At 38.0% G+C, this 21,832-nt stretch overlaps 1 protein-coding gene across 9 annotated transcripts in view; it reads right to left on the reverse strand.

Annotated features, from left to right (window-relative positions):
* The window catches only part of LOC135776742 (rap guanine nucleotide exchange factor 6), a 94,691-nt gene that overhangs the window by 48,387 nt on the left and 24,472 nt on the right, over positions 1-21,832 (reverse strand). For 5 of the 9 annotated variants that reach the window (XM_065287635.2, XM_065287627.2, XM_065287628.2 and 2 more), the window contains exons 5-7: positions 16,503-16,572; positions 10,525-10,665; positions 10,000-10,017 (exon numbers count right to left, since the gene is read on the reverse strand). In XM_065287635.2, coding sequence (XP_065143707.1) covers positions 10,000-10,017; positions 10,525-10,665; positions 16,503-16,572 — 229 coding nt within the window. Of the gene's footprint in view, positions 1-9,999; positions 10,018-10,524; positions 10,666-16,502; positions 16,573-21,295; positions 21,585-21,832 lie in introns of those variants that run through there. The other 4 variants (XM_065287632.2, XM_065287629.2, XM_065287634.2 and 1 more) reach the window with 2 other exon arrangements.

Below are 21,832 nucleotides of genomic sequence, written 5' to 3' on the forward strand. Positions count from 1 at the left end.
ACTATGCGTTGCATACTTGACAAGCTTGACACTTTCAAAAGTGAAAACCTCATTATAATCGCAATATGAGGGAAAATGAGAGAAATCCAAATTTGCAGGTCGCAAATGAGCAATGGGTTGTAAAAATGCTTGCACTGCATAAAAAAATGATCTTAAAATGCACCCGAATTCAAAAGCCCTATGATGAAAAAGTAAATAGAAAGATCGGTTCATGAGATTGGCAAATTTAGCGAGTAGCGGTCGAGTAATTGAATGTGATGATTGGCCGATATACGGCTGATCGATCTCAGCATCTCGAATTGTAATAACACAATAATTGTTTTCCCTCTACTATGTTGTTTTTGTAATTGTTTGAATCAAAAAATTTAAATAAAAAACAATGACCTGTTCAGCTCCAAAGAAAAATATGTTTTGTATTTAATTTTATAAAACCGTTTGTCTTAGTCCTTGATTCTGATTGGCTAATAGCTGTGTTTCATTTACAACAAGACCCATCTATGGCTGCCGAGCACACTTAATGTAAACATATGTGAAACGTTATGTTATTTTTGTTTACAGTCGGTCTGGGACTATTTATTACTTCAGAAGGATACTTCATCAATACATATTTTTTGCTTTAATATTTGTATTGAGTGGTAACCGTTTTGACTGAATGGGTTATATTGACTCTACTTTGTGTGGTGCCTAACGACACTCTTCAATTGTGACTGATTCACAATACGGCACAGCCTTAAGTACCTTATTATTTAAGTACAGCTATGAGAGGGAAGGATATATGAGCTGTACAGACAATCATAGAGACAGTAAACAGATATCAGACAGGATGCACGTCCTGTAAGAGAGAGAGAGAGAGAGAGAGAGGTTCAGTGTTGTGGCTTTGTCCTGTTTGCTGGTTAAGTCTCTGATCGGTGTAGCTGAAGCTCTGGCTTTCTGATGACCGTGACCGTAAACGTATGCACAATTAAATCACACAGTGCCAGAGGACAGAGACGTCTCACAGTGATCTCAACGCTGATAAATGTGTCTGTGATAGTCACTAATGAGAGCACAAAGGAGGAGTGCCTGTGAGGATGGGTGATGGGGGAAGGGGTTTTCCCAATCCCCGTGGATCTCCCCGTGACAGTGACACAAGGATGGGTTGAAAACAGCACAAACACACAGATATACTGGAGTGAACATATGCTGAATATCAAATCGTTTCTTCATGTTAATAATTATGAGCAGGTGGAGAGGTGCGGCGATAGCAGCTGAAAGAAAATAACTAAATGACTCAATTTGTTACATGTTTTTACCATTTGTTCAAAGCTTTTCAGGCAACAAAATCACTGCCTGAAACGAGATGACAATCAATCTACTAAAGCTAGATTGAGCTGTATTAATGTTATAATAGAAATTAATATTAATATACAGATTAAACAGTTGAGCAATTATAATATAATGCCATATTGTTAATAATAATAATAATACATTTTAGCAAACTAACTTTGTGTCCATTGAGACTGTTAATTGGTAAAAAGTGTAATAGACAATAAAAAGAGATAAGGGACAGAGAACATCAGATGCTATTGTTTTATACAATATTAAATAACATTTACTGCCACACGTTTTAGCATAACACAGCGCAATTATACATTTTATCAGTGTATATTAGGGATGCTCCGATCAGGGTTTTTGCAGGCCGATACCGATCACCGATTTGTTGTCTTCGTGATCGGCCGATACCAATGCCGATACCGATTTTTCAAGCTGATGTGTAAGCTTTTTGATGACTGTTACTGGTAACATTTTTTCTAGATAAAGTAATAACACAGATGTTGCCTTTGTTATATTACTTGCAGTAATTAGGTTTATTATTGTTTTAATAGAGAATCAAAAAATTAGCACAACAAATATTTCTTCTGCAAAGAGAAATTGAATATGCCTTTAAAAAGTCTTATGTCTGTTAAAAGTGATAAAAATAAAACACTTCGGACTGTCCGCGCGGTCTCAAATTTTGGGCTAAGTATAGGGCAAGGTTTTACTTTTGCTTGACCAATGAGGGAGTGGACAGAGAGTGATCAGGAAACCTGTAACTAGTCTCAACATTAATTGTTGATCTTCTAACAGAAATCGTTCATTTAGTTACTCTCATGAAGAGACTGAGCCAGATCCCAGAACAGTGCCCGTTAGTCTTCTGCATGTTTCAGAAGTAACAACAACTGGTTACATACTGGCCCCTTGAACTTGCTGGTCCAGGAATTAGTAACTTGCTCCAACAGTAACAACATAAAAGTAATAAAATAAGAGCAGGTAGATTTGTCGAGATTAAAATCAGTGCAGCTGTCTACACCCTGGAAGAAGCCTCATGTTTGGATCTATATTGTATCTATGTAATTGTATACTGATGTAAAATCTGATTGTCACACCACAGAAAAATGTGTTACTAATCACCCAGCCAAATTAGAATTATGACAAAAATAAACAAATAAGTGATCAAAATATTGAAAAAAAATATGTTGGATTTTCTGCTATCAGACAGCGGGGGAGTGTCCACTGAGAACATGAGCACATGTGTTTACAGTAAAGGTAACAATTTGGCCTATCAATATTTTTTATTTCAGCATTTTACCGAAAAAACGATAATGACAGTTCGATAAGTGATCAAAAAATGTTTTCGTATTGCTGCACAGGCATATTGCAGACTGCACTTCCAGATGCCGCACGTGGTCTTGGTTTACAATCACAGTGTCACTCACTCAGCTAAACTTGAAGGAGTGGGGTAAGAAAAATGAGCAACAGTAGCTGGGTTTCCATTCAAACGTGAAGCGAATCTTTTCAAAATTTGCAAATAAAGAAAAGCAAACAAATGCACATTAAGTGTGTTTCCATCAGGCTGTTAGAGCGAATTACGGTGATATTAGTAACCTAATAAACCAACAGTTAAAGGAACAGTATGTAAGAAATTTATATCAATTAATCATAAAATGGCCCTGATATATCACTAGACATTAAGAAATCATTTTCATTTCAAATACTTATATCACTGACAACAGTGGTCTGGCCAGGATATTGTCATTTAAAAATTGGAGTTGCAGCCCTCAACTGATGTTTATGTTGTCATGTTGTGCATTGGCCACCAGTTGTGTGATTGCAGTACCAGTTCTAGCCACAATCCTACATACTGTTCCTTTAATAAAACAAGGCAAGCTTGGACTGCGTGTAGTCACAAGGAGGCAATTTATTCATTTATTAAGCAGTGCAGCTTGTAAACTAAACTGTGCACAGAAGAAGGAATACATCATTTTTGATGCGGGCAGTAGCAGCAAGAGCATTAAGATGACATTGTGATATTGATTTTACTAGTAATATTATAATCTGTAATCTACCCACTGATCTATATAAATGAATGGATTGCGCTTGAAGTCACAATTGTGAAGCCACCGTGCCGCCATGTTGGTATACCCAAACATTCTTTTAAATCAATGGACGTTATCAGATTTTAATGATAAAACATCACTCTACTAGTCTCTGATTTTATATCTGAAGTCTCCCTGTATTAACTGTTATTAACTGAAAGTTGTAAATTTTGCTTTTTAAACAGTTATTATACATTCATCTTTATGAGAGTATCAGATCAGCAGACAGACCACAGCATATTTAGTATTAATGACAATAAACGTGCTCATTCTGAAATGTAAATAAATAGTCATGCTTTGTACCGTATATGCATCAAAAAAATTTGCTGGTTTTGTAATTATGTTATCTTTACAAGTTACCTAAACTTATTCAGAGAAATAACGCTGACCGTGCAGCTTAATGTCAAAAAACTTTATTTATACCCGTGTCATTAACAGAATGCAGCAGACACACTCACCTTAACGTTTTTTTATAAATCCATTATCCTGCCCGATTAAAACTTAAACATTGCAAATAACACCAGAATTATCTATTAATTTACGTTCACATATCCTAAAAATTAACCTTGTGTAACTGATACGCTGTAAAGCGGGTGAAATTATATCATGATTTTAAATGGAAGTCAATGACGCCCTCTGCTGGTTGGGTATACCAAGATGGCCGCTCGAACTCTGCGCTGGCTTCACCTCACGCAGTTACGTTAAGCGTTCTATGCGCAATCCAGTCATTTATATAGATCACCTCAACTAATCCCTTGTCTGGAAAGTATTTGTCATGTTCTGAATAAAAAAGCATTTTTAAAACCTGGTTAATGGTCTGATTTATTCAACTTTCATTCAGGAGCAAAAATCTGCCTTTAAATTGGACAGGAATAAAGATTTGTCATTTATTGTGATAATTATCGATATCGACCAAGAAGGGAAAAAATGCCCAGCCCTAGTTCAAACCCTTGGCCTTTTATCAGGAACTAAGCAAAAGGAGGATTTTTAGTTCTAGTTAATGTCAAAAGGACTGTCTAAAATTAATTTCTCCTAACTAATCCTAACAGATTTGTGCCGTTATTATTTAATGCATATTAAAGACATTTTATTACTGAACTTCTGCTGTGTGATGATAAACATTTCTACAGTATCACACTTGTTATTCTCCTGTGGTAGTTCCCTGATATAAAGCACAAGAAAGTGAAAGAAATCCACTAACAAAGCGCATGAAAACACAAACACTGATTTCTCTTAATAAGCAGCATTCTGGTCCATGTACACAAAACGTGAACGTGCAATCTCTGAACACCTAAATTAAATATGCTTTCACTGGGAGCACAGCATGGCAAGAAATAATTGGTGCTAAATTCTCTCCAAATGACACAGAGAGAGAGTGTGTGTGTGTGAAAGAGAGAGAGAGAGAGAGAGAGAGAGAGAGAGAGAGCTCTAGGGAAGTATAGTGTTCACTCCACACAGAAACCGGACTTCCTTCTATTTTTCCAGTTCTTCACGTAGACTTCCTGCAGACTGGGACAGAAGGAGTCTGATCTTAACCAATGAATATGAACACATACAGCAGAGTAAAAATTCATCAAAACAACAGAGATCTCCTCTGCTATAAGTGGATGAAATATAGAGCATATAGAGCAGTAGAGACAGGAATGGGAGGAGGTTGCGAGCCTGGCATGATGTCATCTTCTAAAATTAACCCAGCAGCATGAACAGCAGCCGCAGAGAAGACACTCCTTTCAAACATGTCCAGATAAAACTCTCTCTCTCTCTCTTACGCAGATAAAGCAACACAAAGAGAAAACAAATCACCACAATCTGGAAGAACCGGCAGGAGGACCAGTGAACCTCTCTCAGAACCGGCCTACGTTCCTACTGACTCCAGAATCAAACAATGTTACTAATATAGATCAGCTGCCCACAAACACATACGACATTCATCCGTCTTTTATTTACAGCTTTATTTAAAGCTTTCATATCACTGCTATTTAAATATTCTATTTAAATATCTTATGGATATTGTAGTGTTCATTCTTGGCAGGAGGAGCTATTGACGTAAGCAGATGCTTGTTGTCTTTAAGGTCGTACGCACTTCAGTCATTTTGGCTTCTGGTCTGACTGGACACCCGTTAACCTCTAGACACCTGACATGGCAACATAATCCTTCTACATGTAAATTAAAACTACTGCAATCAATTCACCCCAGGTGTCCTCTGTCCATTACATCACATCAGTCTTATCCCACCCTCCAACCAGTGATGTAGGGGGCTACAGTTTTTAAGACCAAAGTTTACAGGGCCAGGAGGATGTAAACCTTTGAAAATTATATATTGTTTTATAATTGTTATCATTTTGTCTTCTGGGAAACATGTATATGTTGTGTGGCTTCTGAAGGGAAATTTTACTAGGGATGCACCAATACCACTTTTTTGGAATACGAGTACGAGTACTTGCATTTCAGTACTTGCCGATACCGATACCAAGTACTTAATAAAAAAAACATGATTTATATTTACAGGTAACAGCTTTAGTCATATAATTTAACAAAAAAAACAAAGGACTAGTTTTCCAGTTTGTTGTAAACTCTGCCTCTTTGGACAACACAAGAGGCATTAACCCCTTACACGCCGCTCAAACATAGACATTTCTCAGACCGTGGTATCGATTCCAGGTATCGGGGGACTTTTAACGAGTACGAGTCTTTTTGAAAATGTGGTATCGAGGCCGATACCCGATACCAGTATCGGTATCGGTGCATCCCTACATTTTACTACATAAAAATATTTTTTTTTTTCAATTTACACCCTGTGACCATCCAGGTGAACATGATTTCACCAAGTAAGATGTGATCAACACCATTGTTGGTCCTTGATCAACATTTTCATTAACCAATCAGATTGCAGGATTAGTGTGTATGTTAGATTTAGGTTTAGGATTGGGTTAGGGGCTTTTAAGAAATACTCCTCAAACTATTATTTCACACCAATTTGAGGGTTCAAAAATGGTTAGGGTTTGAGTTAAGGGTAAGTTGGGGTATCTTTGATTGAAACGTTGATCCAGGACCAACAAAAAATGTTGATCCAGGATCACAACTTTCTTGGTGAAATCACGGCGACCTTACATTCACCTGACTTTTATGATGTTGTCTTCTTTAGCATCAGTGAGTGTGTTTATATGCAGTCTTACGTCGATTATGCTTAATAAACTGATAACGTGTGTGGTCATGTAAACGCGTAAAATGGTTTTCTTTTTTTGGGGGGAAAGGCCATTAACAGCGTAAGCAAAAATAATGGGCACAAGTAGTTTTTTGCTCATTTCCCCAATGTGGGGTTGCATGTAAACACCTTAACCTTTGCTTTCTTGCAGTTTTGTTCATGTACACATGTCTCAGTGTGTGAAAGATAAACATCACACGCGGTAGTAAGCGCAAAGTTCAAGTCTCCGCTCGACCCAAGCAGTTGGCAGAAAAACTGTGAAAATAAAAGCTCATGTTATATTTATGTTATGCTTTATTCACTTTGCCATTTTTGCAATACAAAATCTGAAAATCTGTCATGTTTCGTGAACTTGCCAATTTTTGTAATCTTAAATCTAGAAAGTTCAATAAAAAAATTAAACAAACAAATATTTCCGTCTTATGTCACATGGACATTCCGACAGCCTGGTTGTAGCAGGTTTGAGTTTATCTAAAAGCTTTAACTATCTACTGAACAGTGATTGAGGCACGAGATGTTAAAGAAACACATGGAGTCTGACACAAATGACAACAGTATGAACAGTATAAACAAAACATGCATGCTCTGAATCAGTGAAGGAGGAACATCAGCGGCTTAGACGTCTTGCAGACTGACAGGAAACACAAAACCACAAAACTGCATTTTGATCTTGTTTACGTCCGGTGTTTCTACATTCCACGCTTTACATACAAGCAGAGACTTCAATATCTTACAATACACAAAAGTTTTAACCCCCAGACACAAAGATTCAAATGACAGATTTTAAAAGCTTGACACTGGGTTCATGCTTACATGGATACCAAAGTGAAGAAAACTTGGCAATTACATGCACAGTGACGGCAGATTACTCGTAACTGTATCTGTAGAAATGTGACTCTCTCTTAACCTTCATATCAGATACCATTAGCTGGTAAATACCACAGAGTGTATACCACAAACAAACATTACGAATACAAATTGACCAAAACATACATTTTTGTGACATATGACTTCCTCATAGACTATGAACAGAAATTGCACTACTTTCTTTGAATTTTCGAATCAAAATGTTCACAATCCTGTCAGAATTATTGGAATTAAGTTGAAGACATGAACAAACACATATATTGTACAAATGTCATCTCTAGTGCTCAGCCGGTCACAACGTGTGTTATCTGCCAGTTGTGTTAAACTGCACATTCTCTTAATCAACAATTGTGTTTACAAAGCTCAATGTGGGTAGTATAGCATTTTACAGCAGATCTAGCTCAGGGGTTTTTCAAACTTTATGATGCCAAAAAGCCCCAGATTTGATTAACATCTTGTAAGGGACCACATACCTAATATATTTACAATTTATATATAAACATCAAATAATGCTGGATGTAAAAACCTGCACTCTAAATATGTTTCACAGCAGCTTTAGAACATCCAAACGCTGCTTTGTAAATGTTGAAAATGTTTATCATTGTCCTATCTGGTAACAGCACCCATGACCAGGGGCAAACGAAATCCGTGCCCGCAGATTTCCATGGAGAGCTCTGCGGAATTCCGCGGATTTAATGCTTGTGATTGACAAGCACAGATACCCCGTGCTTGAGCGTGTTTGTGACCAGTAACCGTCATTGACAACAAGCACACATACATAGCCTCACGCGTTTGTGAGCGGCATTGACAAGCAACGTTACATAAACCCTGCGCGTGCTGTTTGCTGTGATTGTTTTTAATGATAGAGAGCACGAAACGTTTGATATTTGAGATGAAATAAAACTTACAGCTGAGTTAAGCAGATCTTACTTGTCTCTGTCGTCTATGTGACGCGACAGTCAGCACTCCGCAGCACATCATCATTTCAAATTCGTTTACAAGACGAATGCTCTTAATATGTTTAATTTAAAGTTTACATTGCGTTGTAAAAATGATGAAATTAACTTCATACGTGCTTAATTCGTAATGAGAACGTATTAATACAAGCTTTTTATTCTGCTATAATATATAACACTATAAACAATAATATATGTCATTTTATATACAAACTATAATACTATCTTGACATGCACATTATCTGGTTCATGTTGGTCCAGTTTAATTCAGAGGACTCATTGGTTTGGTGTATTCATTTTCATTGTAAGCCTTTAAAAAGTAATTATTTTAGATGCAATTTTGTAATATTTATAACTTAAATTCTCTTATATCTTCTAAAAACATTTAAAATCATTCAGCGGAATTCTGCAGATTTTCCAAAAAAAATCAGAGAAAATGCAAAAAAGTCAGCAGATTTCATCTAGGCCTGCCCATGACAAATGATTTAAAGCATCACTCATCCCAAAGCACAACATTTAACACTTTGAATTTGTTCAAATCAGTTTTGGTACAGAGATGAGAGGCTCTGCCTTTACCCACTTCAGCCAAACTAAACATCCAGGATAGAAGACAAATACTACTTTCCAAGAATCAGCGCTGTGTACACACATTACAAGTTTGAAACAGCCTCTGTGTCCAAGACACAACTAGGGCCTCGTACACGCTGCATTTAAATTCGGTTGTCACTTCACCTTTAAGTGCTTAATCCGGTTCTGTACACACACACACACTACAATCATTTACGGGAGTCACAACTGCATTCTACAAGCGAATTAACTCCCGCAAAATGCAGGTAGTAACAACTGCATTTAAACTCTGAATAGTGTACACATAACTGAACTGAACAATTATCTCTGTGTCAATCATCACATTTTTGGTAATGAGTCTTGTTCTGTACAGACATTGAATGATCTTTTACGGGATTCCCCCTTAAATTTAAATGCGTTGTCACCCCTGAAAGTTTCCAGTGTGTAAGAGACGTAAATATCTACACTGAATAACACATTAAGTGACTGGAGAGAATACCCAGTGTGGTCAGGCAACCCCAGGTTGACTGCTTACACTAGATCTGCTCAATCTGACACCATTATTAAATTTACATCACGATTACCGATTTACTTAATAAATGTTGACAACAATGACGCCTGAGGGTCAACAGAGGCAACATGTAGATGAAAACAAACTTTAAGGCATAAATTGATACAGATGTGTTTATCTGTCTTATGATCTAATCTTCACAACCCACATTTTGCTGGACTTTTCTATGAATCAGAAATCCTCCATGCGGACCGCTGTTTGTGTAGCACACGAAGCTGATGCCAAAGCAGAGTATTTAAAGTGAAGGATGCTCAACGGTCTACATCTATCCATCAACATCACTTGAGTCAAATATGACATCTGTCATCCTGACCGAGGTCCACAGACTTGCACTTTACCCTGTGTGCATCCGCACCAACGTTGTCCTTACTATACAAGTACAAAATTATCTACATCAACAATAAAAAAAAGTTTAAAACTTAATTTCCTCTTCTTACCTGCTCTTCTGCATAATCCTACAGGACCACAGGCAGAGAGAGAGATAGAGAGAAAACAAAGAGATATGTAAGAACATTATCTCAACCTATTATTTTAGTCACTGTATATTTCATTGAGCGGGACGGGGTCATGTAACAATGTCTAATACACTACTATTAGGAGATAAAGTTGTTCCAGTAGTGAGGCATGTGTTCATGAGATTACTCTGAAGTATAACTGAAAGTCAAGATGCTATCAGTAAGAGGAACTGCCCTCTGAAACAAAATGAGTCAACTGAAAAAGTCTCATGGTAAACTCCATCATGTTTAACATATTTCAATAAACAGTCCCACAAACCTGACAAACAACATTAAAACTCAACAAAACAAACAGCATTACATTGTCAGTTGTTTATGACGTCAAGCAAATGTTTGTATAGCTCCATGTGTTTATCGGAGACAATAGAGACGTTTAACCATAAACAAAACCCATCTGGTTTAGAAGAGTTGGAAGAAATCGTATCTTTAATTGAAAAGAGTTCTTACCGTCTGTGAATGATCCTGATTTGAGTCTGTTATCAGCTGTCGTTCTCCTCGAGGATTGACCTTACGAAAGCGCCGTCGTGAGTGTCGCTCAGATCCATCTCTCTGTTGGGCAGCGTCCTCGCTGTCGCTGGTGTTCTCCACCTGTAAAGAACCAACGTCAGATATCTCAGCATCCTGGTTGAACATCCAGTTCTTCCAAATCACAGAGAGCCTGTGGAGGCGTAGGAGACTCATTCGGACCACATTTACACGCTTTAAAACAAAGGAAAGTTAGCGCGGGTAGCACTGGCACTAAGAGAAAGAGGCGTTCGTGTTGACAGATGGAGGCAGCTAGTGTAACACAGCACAGCTACAGGCAGGCCACAATTTCCTGTAGGAAGCCGTAAATACACAAATATCCTCTCTGAGCAGAGAGAACAAGATTTCGGCTTTGCGCTCGCTACTTTCTCTCGTTGGCCATTTAAACCGTAAATAAAGTGAATTATTCTTGAATTAATACTGATTATTATAGAATTATTTTTAAAGATGTATAGGTATTTTCAATCTGAGGGCGTGTCTTCGGCGACATCAAGACTTTCTTTGATATTCGTTTCTTCATCTGATCTGACTGAGGAGTGTGTATAACCCCAGGTCTGAACCCATCACGACGATATTGGTAGACCCCACAGACAAGCTCCTGATACGGCTGTTAACCTTTAAAAATTATTCAACCTTATCAGAGACATGAGCTGCTTTCACACATATAGTCTTTACTGGTAAATCATCATTAAGAGATTGTGTGACCTTTTAAAAATACTGGTAAATTAGTCCAGACAATTTACCAGTAAGAGAAACTGTAAGAATAACTTTTTGGTACAAGAGAGACAGAGCGCAGTTATGCAAATTTGAAAAACACGCCCACCGGGGGGGAAAACAATTCATCCGTCTCCATTGACTTTGTATTGCGAGAGGCTGCCTCCTTGTCATTTCTGGCTTATAACAAAAAAACGAATAATGCCTAAAAGCTGCTGTGTGACAATATGTACAGCTAACAAGCCAAAGAACCCAGAAATAAGTTTTTATAAGCTGTCGAGCAGTAAAACCCAACCTTTAAGGAGAAAAAAGTGGATCGCCGACTACATTTCCCCCTAGTGGACGCAGTTCTACTAATAGGAGTACTATGAAAAGTTGCCTTTTTTCCACTTTTGTGTCTTTAAACGCTCGTTTTTTGAGGTCGACAGCTTATAAAAACTTATTTCTGGGTTCTTTGGCTTGTTAGCTGTACATATTGTCACACAATAGCTTTTAGGCATTATTCGGTTTTTTGTTATAATCCAGAAATGACAAGGAGGCAGCCTCTCGCAATACAAAATCAATGGAGACGGTTGGATTGTTTTCCCCCCCGGTGGGCGTGTTTTTCAGGTTATGACGCGCTGCGCTCTGTCTCTATGTTACATGTAAATAGAGAATATATCAGCTGTGAGCATGTGTTAAAACTCCACTCTCCTGTTGGAGTCAAACACACGTAAAGTTATCAACTATCAGGCAATCAATCACGAAAATGATGATCGGTTGGTTATGCCGGCATTTTGTGGTGTGAAGGGTTAGCTTTACAAGCGCTTGTGGTCTATAATAAAGCGTCTCGTTCCCTTCTCAGGGAACAACAGTTACATATACGTAACCTGAGATGTTTTCATTTGTCAAACACAACTATGCAAAAAAGCATTTTGGTATGAATCAACATTCCCATACAGAAGATATAAGCATTTAAAGCGAACAGTTAAGCACGTGTGTCTACATTTTTTTTTATATTATCCTGCACTACACAGGGAATAATATGGATATTTTTCCAAGAAACGTTTTGCATAAAATAGATTCACGCATCTTCAATGACATGTATGTATATTTTGGTGCAGTGCCTTCACAAGTTCAATGGGTTATCATTTTCATCATGGCGTGTACGCCCCGCCCCTATGCATGCAACGCCCGTGAGTACTTGAGTACTCGTTTCTCAGATCTATGTTGTACTTGAAATGAAAAACTCCCTGACGTTGTTCAACAACTCAAACCCACTGCCAACTCTAAGCAGCTTTTCCGATGTGCCTGAGGAATTACATCTGAAAAACAATGAATGCAGGACAAACACTAGAGCTACTGAAAACTGATTTACAAGACAGCTCTCCAGGTCCCAGCACAAGAAGAGCAGTGGAAAAGGAGTTATAGTGAAGGTATATTAAATCTTTGGAAAGGAGGGTGAAGAGATCGAGTAAAGAGCTGTCATGTCCACGCGGAGCAGTCGTTCATCACGCCAGTAATATGACACACACACATTCACAACCATCCAGACAGATGACAGAGAAAGTGTGTATGTGAGAAAGACCTTACAGGAAAAACAAGCATATGTCACTGTACTCTCAGATACACTTGATTGATTATGATATCAGGGATGTGCCAATGTAAATACATCGACTGGTCAATGGTTTGTCTAAAAAACTAGTCCACTGGTCAGTTTTAAGAAAGCAACCAGAAGAAAGTCCACATTGGGGAGGGGGGTATTTCTGGTCAATCTTACCACAGACTCATCCATGTATCATCCTGTGGGGTTATCTGATATATACAGAACGGTATGAGGTCACATTTTGCCCCGCTCATATCCTGCCGTACGTCACATGATGCCTAATTCGATTACACAGTAGGTTTATATTGTGGGATAAGCACTCATATCTGTCGGATCTTTGAGAGTTTGTGTAATAAAATAAGGATGATACTGAGCTGCACCATCATCTCCAGGCATCTAAAAGGCAAGATACGCTCATACCAGAACAACAAAACCCATCAGAACGCACAAATTAAGAGCTAGGAGAAAAACAAACTGAAACTAAAGTGGAAATAAAAGTAAGCTAAATATGCTAATAATAATTAGCATAAATATTTGTTTAGTGAGATTAGTTTAGATTGGAGCTTATGTCTGACTGATTTTATTAACTCTTTCCCCGCCATTGACGAGATATCTCGTCAATTAAGAGAAAACGCTTCCCCGCCAATGACGAGATTTTCCGTCTTTCCGCAATACCGCTATTATCCACCAGGTGGCGCCCTTCCGCAACTTTTTAAAACCGGAAGTATTGCCCTATGGCAAGCTGCTGCATGTCCGTGTCTGTTTTGAAGATGGCTCTGAATGGGATCTCTATGAAAAGTCCGTCATAAAAATGGAATTATCTCTACTTTTTGCTCAAAATATGGTGTTTTTGCAAAAACCTACCCATATTCAAAAGCTGATTGCAAAAGAACCACTAAAGGTAGGATGAAACGGTTTTTTTTGTTTGAAAGCAGAGGGTCTGTTCTTTCATTTGGTATATTGTATGTTTATATATTTAAAGAAGAACATTTTCTGGAAGGCATTAAACTTTGGTGAAAATCATGAAAAACGCTGGCTGGCAACTTTTTTTTAAAATGCTGGCGGTGAAAGAGTTAATTCCGGGTTGTTTATGCAGTGAATTACTTTTTCAGTCAGTTGTTTTAAAAGGTTAAACATACTGTTGAAAAGGTAATGTGAAAGTACACTGAACTTTCATGTCCATGTGGGATACATCTTATATAATGCTTCATTTCCTGCACACTGTCATATAAGACGATAGACATTATAACCCATATTCTTCAGAAAATAAAAAATAGAACCTCTGTACTTACTGCAACCTTAAAATGATCTTAAAGTTAACATGAAACAGTGTTCACAACTAACTTTACCTCCATTATACATTGTGCCATTTTAAAAAGATCTGATCATAAACCTCACGAACTAAATGGTTCATGCACAACATTTTTGTAAAAAATATATAATTCATTCTGTGAAAACCCAGTTGAAGTCATTTTTGTGTAATTCTACATAAACTCATCCTAAAGAATATTCTGTAAAAATATATTAAATATTGTCAAAGATTTTAATCAATGAGTAAAATCTAACTTTGACTTTAGTGTAGAGCCCTTTTCACCCAGAGATTACAGAAAATACACAGAAAATGCTTCCGGGATTTGTCCGGAATCGTTTGATTTGTGGTTCATTCAGACTGCCAATGATTTTCCCGGAATCTGTTCATGCATCACGCATAACGCAAATATCTCGTAAAGATATGTAAAGTATTTAAAGTCCTGCACTTGGTAGGTTTTTTCACGCATCTAAAGTTTTGCTAATTATCTAAGATTTCTCTCTTGATAAACCATGCACGTGGATTTTTGTTTATGACAAGATCATAAGGAGCGCGTGATGAGCAGTTCTGTCATGCTGGTGAATGATCTCAGCTTCAGGGCGGATAGTGACAAGCTCTCTGATCTCTGCTTCACTCCAGTTTTTCTCATAATGAATGTTCATCTGCGTTTAAATCCCTGTGTCAAAGAGCTAAACCATAACTTGAAACGATGATATGTTTCCTCACTACGGCAGGCCCCTAATGGCTTTGTTTCTGCCTCTTGTTCACACAGAATTCTTTCTGTGAATGTTACGGCAATGTTACCACATCCTCTTTACAAGGGCGACCCCAGAACATTTACAGGATGTGTTTGTGTTAGCACAGAATTTTACAGAATTTTTCAGCACAAGACCAAAGTGCTGATTAGAGGTCTTCTCGGGTCCAAAGAAATGTACCCGACCCGAAATGACCCGAATCACTTCATACCCGAACCCGACGTGCATAAATAAAAAAAATTTAAGGAAAGACCCGATCCGAGACAAACCCGAGAAAATTAGACCCGAGTCCGACCCGAACTAGTGAACTTTTTTTTTAACCCGACTGGACCCGAATGTAAACGGCACTGACGTGTGTGCATACTGCAGACCCACGCGCAGCAGTCAGACAGAAAGAAACTCCGGTGGCCTCGCAACCAATTTGGTGAGCTGCTCCATTCCTTTTACTTTGTTATCTGACGACGACACCAACGTAACCGCTAAAATGTACATTTATAATTGACGGACATGTTTGTCTCAACGAAAATGAACCTTCCGACAACCACACAATGTCGCAAGCGCTCTTGGCAAACAGATGAGAGGTTTGAAAAGGACATTGACGCACACAGGCGAGAGAGTTCGGGTCTTCTCGGGTCCGTTCAGAAAAAACACATTCACTTTTAAATGACCCGAGACCCGATGCCGCTATTATTGTACCCGACCCGTGTCCGAGGCACATGTGAAACTTTTAGACCCGAACCCGATCGGGTCTCGGGTCGGACCTCGGGTTTTCAGATCTAAGTGGACCCGTGAAGACCTCTAGTGCTGAGTAAAAGTTTAGATGCCATAGACAGAGTCAAACATAATTGCAACTTTTTAGCTGTTAAGTTAGCACTTTGTGAGGATTATTTCAAGATCTGTAAAATCTAAGCAACATGTAAGAGACTTGTTTGAATCAGGGTCATCTGATGAACTGTAGGTATCACATTCTGTTTACAGTACACTATCTTATCAGCAAAAACCCAAATGAATTTTTGGTACATATAGAGAGATTCTTTAGCTATTATGCTGTGGCCCGTGTCTATATTGTACACATCATATATTTTAGTTTTAGGGTAGTACCCTGTGTCATGTATTAGCTCAACACTTTGTGTGAAAATAACTATTTATCAGTATGAGACAAAACAGAATATCATTTACATTTAACAATTACATTTATGCACGTGATAGATGCATTCATCCAAAACGACTTGCAGTGCATTCAAGGTTAAAATTATTTTTCGTGAGTACCGTATGTGCATTCCCTGGGAATAGAACTCTTGAACTTTTGTGCCCAACACGCAATTATCTACCAATTAAGCGATCAGCCCAGAAATGAGTCCAGTAAAGCTATTTATTATATGTTTAAGAATAGCTACAATAAAAACATGCTGGAATGACATGAATAGGTGACAAAGATGACTGTGTGTCAGTCAGCAAAAGTCAAAAATACCTGATAACTGGTCTGAGTTATCTGAAAGATTTGTGATTTAAGCGGCGGGGTCAATATTTTACTTACCACAATCATTTCTGACGGCTCTAGAGTGATGCATTCACAGCCTCGTCTTCCTCCACGCTGTCTTCCAAAACTGCACAGAAACAAAATGAAATCACATCCTTTAAAACTCAATGTGGTTACAACAGACTGAACAAACAGCAACAGTAAGACTCTACAAAGATACAGATTTGAGCAATTTACAAGGCTGTTGTTTTATTTATGTACTACAGTTATACCATAGCATCCAGAAAAATCATTAGGTATGATTTCAAACAACTAGACGATTACGAAGCCAATGCAGACATTATAATGTTTCTACCCCTGATATACCTGTACTATATTTTATAGCAGAAATATTACATAAAACCTAAGACATACTAAAATTCATAACACACAACTGAAGAAGAAATAATATTGTCAAATAATATAACACGCTCATATAGAGAGCAATAACAGGTGTCTGCCTCAGAGCCCTCATTCTGTCATTTAGGATTACACGCAAAACATTTTGCATTAACTGTGAATGAGTCAAGGTAATGCCAATTTACCTATGCACCAGTTTCACAATGCATCAGAGGTATAGTCTTCTGACTCAATACGGGGCAAAAAATTGCTTTTTGTCCTATTGCTGGACCATAGATGCCCTTTTATACCCCGAAAAGGTCACACAAGCAAAACACCTTTTCTGTCTGTCATCAGGACAAACATATAAAATAAACCTTGAACCCATTCATGTGTGTTTTTGTGAGGTATGGTGGAAATTGAGTCATTTGTGAATATGCGGCAAGCAAACAAAGTGTTGCATTATTTTATCACTGTATGTTCAAAAAAGTTTAGTATTATGTAGTCTTGAAAAAAAAATTTATACCCTAGTGTTGCCTTCTTTGATCTAAACCAAAATCCATTTCTGCCTCTTCCCAAACTTCATAAAGATGCAAAAAGATCATTTAATACCTACACGCGACTTGTGCCATATATTTAAACTTTCCTAAGGGCATGCAAGTGGATTTGGGGGAAAAAACTGTAATACATCAGTTAATGAAAGTCTTGACCCATGTCTCTCTTTACACATGCAGGTCTGCATGCATCATTTACTAAGTTTCAAACGTTAACTTTCAAATAATGTGTAACCAACAGTGATATCCACATAGCAAGAACAGTGAAGGGATTGTTTGTGTAAGACCTTGTATAGAGGAAAAGAAGAAATCAAGAATTTTGTCAAATAATATACGACATTTTACGTCACATGGAGTTAGTTTAGGAAGTCTTTGCATCCTTGCAATAGAGACAGAGCGCAGCGCGTCATAACCTGAAAACCACGCCCACCGGGGGGAAAACAATCCAACCGTCTCCATTGATTTTGTATTGCGAGAGGCTGCCTCCTTGTCATTTCTGGCTTATAACAAAAAACCGAATAATGCCTAAAAGCTATTGTGTGACAATATGTACAGCTAACAAGCCAAAGAACCCAGAAATAAGTTTTTATAAGCTGTCGACCTCAAAAAACGAGCGTTCAAAGACACAAAAGTGGAAAAAAGGCAACTTTTCATAGTAATACTATTAGTAGAACTGCGTCCACTAGGGGGAAACGTAGTCGGCGATCCACTTTATTCTCCTTAAAAGCTGGGTTTTACGGCCCGACAGCTTATAAAAACTTATTTCTGGGTTCTTTGGCTTGTTAGCTGTACATATTGTCACACAGCAGCTTTTAGGCATTATTCGGTTTTTTGTTATAAGCCAGAAATGACAAGGAGGCAGCCTCTCGCAATACAAAGTCAATGGAGACGGTTGGATTGTTTTCCCCCCCGGTGGGCGTGTTTTTCAAATTTGCATAACTGCGCTCTGTCTTTTTGCTCTGAACATTAACATAACATTAACACATGTAAACTAAACTGCTATACATGACCGGTTCCTACTCTACTGTACTGTTGCTTAGGGAGGTAACATGAGCTCCACTGTCTGTCCCACCAATAACTTCCAATGTCACCACCCTGTGTATTTGTAATACAGGTAAAAAAAAAAACTTAAAATCTTGATTTTGTCCAGATCTTTTTTGGAATTGACTGCTATGGTTGTTCTTTTTTAATTAAAAAAAACCCCACATGCTTGAAGAAGAGAGGTGGGGAAAAAATGATTATAGAGAAACTAGATTTGGTAACAGGAAACACACATATTAAGCACGCCCCAGAGCCATACTACGGATACGTGGTGTAGTGCATGGATGGACGGACTGATGAACGAGAAAAAAGAGTGAAAATATCAGGCAGCGCTGCAAGAACTCAAAACCTTAACATTATTGAGTTTTGCACTGACATTACAGAGGTTTGGCTGTTCTCAGTAAAAATCTGCACCTCCCTCAGGTTGGTTTGTGCCGTGGTTCATCAACATATCTATAATAAATGTTTTGGTTAGGTAAACCAGAAGCACCAAAGCTCCGCTAAGCAGTGCGTGTGACTGTAGATACAGATTGCCTGCTGTGTCTTATGTTCTTCACAGTAGAGTAGAGAGCTGTTAAAGTCACTTTACTGTATGTCAATCAATTTATGAGACTGCACATGACAAACCGTGGCTGCACACTGCCACCATGGTCAAAATGCAGGCAAAGTCTTGCATGCTACTGTATGACAATACATTACACTTAACTCTTTCCCCGCCAGCGTTTTTTTGTTTTTTAAAGTTGCCATCCAGCGGCAGCATTTTTTATGATTTTCCAGAAAATTATTTCTTTGAAAAAAATCAAATGAAAGAACAGACCCTCTGCTTTTAAAGAGCACCAATAATGTTGCTAAAACAATGATATTTTGTCTGTTTGGTGTAATACAATGTGTTTGTGTGGTTTATGGTTAAAAACAATACATTATTTTAATGTACCGTACATTATTGTTGCTCCTCTACGCCCTGCTTGCCTGAAACTAGGGATGCACCGATACCACTTTTTTGGAATACGAGTACGAGTACTTGCATTTCAGTACTTGCCGATACCGATACCGAGTACTTAATAAAAAACATGATTTAAATTTACAGGTAACAGCTTTAGTCATATAATTTAACAAAAAAACAAGGCACTAGTTTTCCAGTTTGTTGTAAACTCTGCCTCTTTGGACAACACAAGAGGCATTAACCCCTCACACGCCGCTCAAACATAGACATTTCTCAGACCGTGGTATCGATCCCTGGTATCGGGGGACTTTTAACGAGTACGAGTACTTTAGAAAATGTGGTATCGAGGCCGATACCCGATACCAGTATCGGTGCATCCCTACCTGAAACGCACTGATTTTGTACAAAGCTCATCAATCTCAAAAGCGCTGTGTTCTGATTGGCCAGCTTATACGAATGTTGTGATTGGCCTAAATACCTCTGACGTCAGCTGGAAATGTGACGCTCCTTTCCATATTTTGAAGTTTAGCTCCCAATGCAATACAGACAGGAGTTTATATTATCTTCACTACCTCATAAATACGAGCTAAATCTGCGGCTTGAGTAGTCTTATCTTCTTTTGTTCTTTTTTATCACCATTCAAATATGGCTAGGTTTCTTCAAAAATACAAAATTTTGAGCAGAATGCTGAGATTTTTGTAAAGGACTTTTGTTAAAGAAGAGATTCAGAACTTTGATCAAAACATACACAGAGTTTTTACTGTTTTTGGATCAGTAGGTGCTTCCGTGTTTTATAAGTTGGGTAATAGCGGAAATATGATTGCCGTAAAAACTCGTCATTGGCAAAGAAACATTTTCTCTTAATTGTGGAGATAATTCCTCAATGGCAGGGAAAGAGTTAACCAGTCTGGCAGCGAGATTATGCACAAGCACAGGTAATACACAAAAAATATTTAAACAGTCACTATACACAGAGCTAATTCAGACATATACTGTACAACAAAACTAGCAGATGCATTACATGTTTTCATTGTCAACATCATGCAGTCCTTCCACCATACATGATGCGGTGTAAAACTCTTGCACAGCATCTCTTTATAGATTTACTTTAGCAGAAGTTATACCCAAGATCTACGATGAAACTCATATCAAAACAAAGAACAAACTGACAAATGCACAATGTGAAGCTCTGAACCTGACATGGCAACTGGAAGTTACTTAAAGTGACAGCAGATTTCATTTTGGATTGTAAAATGGAAAGCTCTGTTACAAACATCCCTAAAACATAAAGCAGTTTAAATCTATCTGCTTATCTGGTGAAAAATAGAGTTAGAAATGCACTTAATTCATGGGAAAGCTCGGAATAAATAAGAATGTTTTTTTCTGAACATCGCCAGCAACAAATCATAACGAAACCATAGCAAAATAAAATGTGAAAGATCTTCTTTAGAATATAACAAATAATAATAACTCCTCGCACCTATAGTGTATAATAAAATCACTGATTCATCAGGTTGGCCGTATGTTGATCAGCACATTAAGTCGAGCTGGAGAAGTGAGACTTTCAGAAGAGCTGAGCTGAAATTTCTCTTCCTTATCCTGATGACAAAAGCCCGTTTTCATGACAACACCGAGTGCTGACACAAACCACACAAACCATCATCGATGTTTGACTCGATGTCCTATTGAGCAGCACAGATAAACACACACGACACCACAACACAACGTAACATACAGCCCACTGCACATCTGTACCCATGTTTGACATCACTTCATATTCAACTTATCTGCATTAGGAAGAAAAGTTTTCTTGTGTAATTTCAGATGACCACAGCATAGTAAGACAAGACAAAGAAAATAAAAACAAAAAGAAAACCGCAGGTAAAATAAATTAAATGAACAGATCAACATTGAGAGAGGTCTGGATTACTTACGCATTAGTTGAACAGGGATTTCTCTGTCTTCCTTTAGGAATAGCAGTGACTATATATTAACTCAGATGAGAGTTGGTTGTCCATGACAGCGGCTCTACTGGTGTTATATTATAAATCAGTTACTAACACAGCTCAATGAAACTTTCTTTACAACCTGAGAGAATGAAAAGAATGCAGCCAAACCAGACACCGGGAATTTCAAAGCATCCAAAATATTCCCACCTTTACAAGAAACACATTCTTCTGTTCTGAAGGAAAAAAAACACTTTTAGATTTCCAGAAAATTCAGAAAGTCTTTCTCAAGCACTGATAAACAGAACAGTGTTTAAACCCAAAAGTGTAAAGATTGATGAATGCAGCTGGCGATTCTTCTCTGCTAACAGGAGTAAGGGGTGAGGACTGTTTCCTGTCTGAATGCGTTCAAAAAACACATGGCCAAAAACTCCAACACCATGAGTTCCGCATTCCTCATTACCCACCGACCGCCACAGAGGTCAACACACACAGACACACAAACAGAGACACACACACACACAC

The sequence above is a fragment of the Paramisgurnus dabryanus genome, chromosome 18 (genome assembly GCF_030506205.2).
Source record: "Paramisgurnus dabryanus chromosome 18, PD_genome_1.1, whole genome shotgun sequence".
Classification (NCBI taxonomy): domain Eukaryota; kingdom Metazoa; phylum Chordata; class Actinopteri; order Cypriniformes; family Cobitidae; genus Paramisgurnus; species Paramisgurnus dabryanus.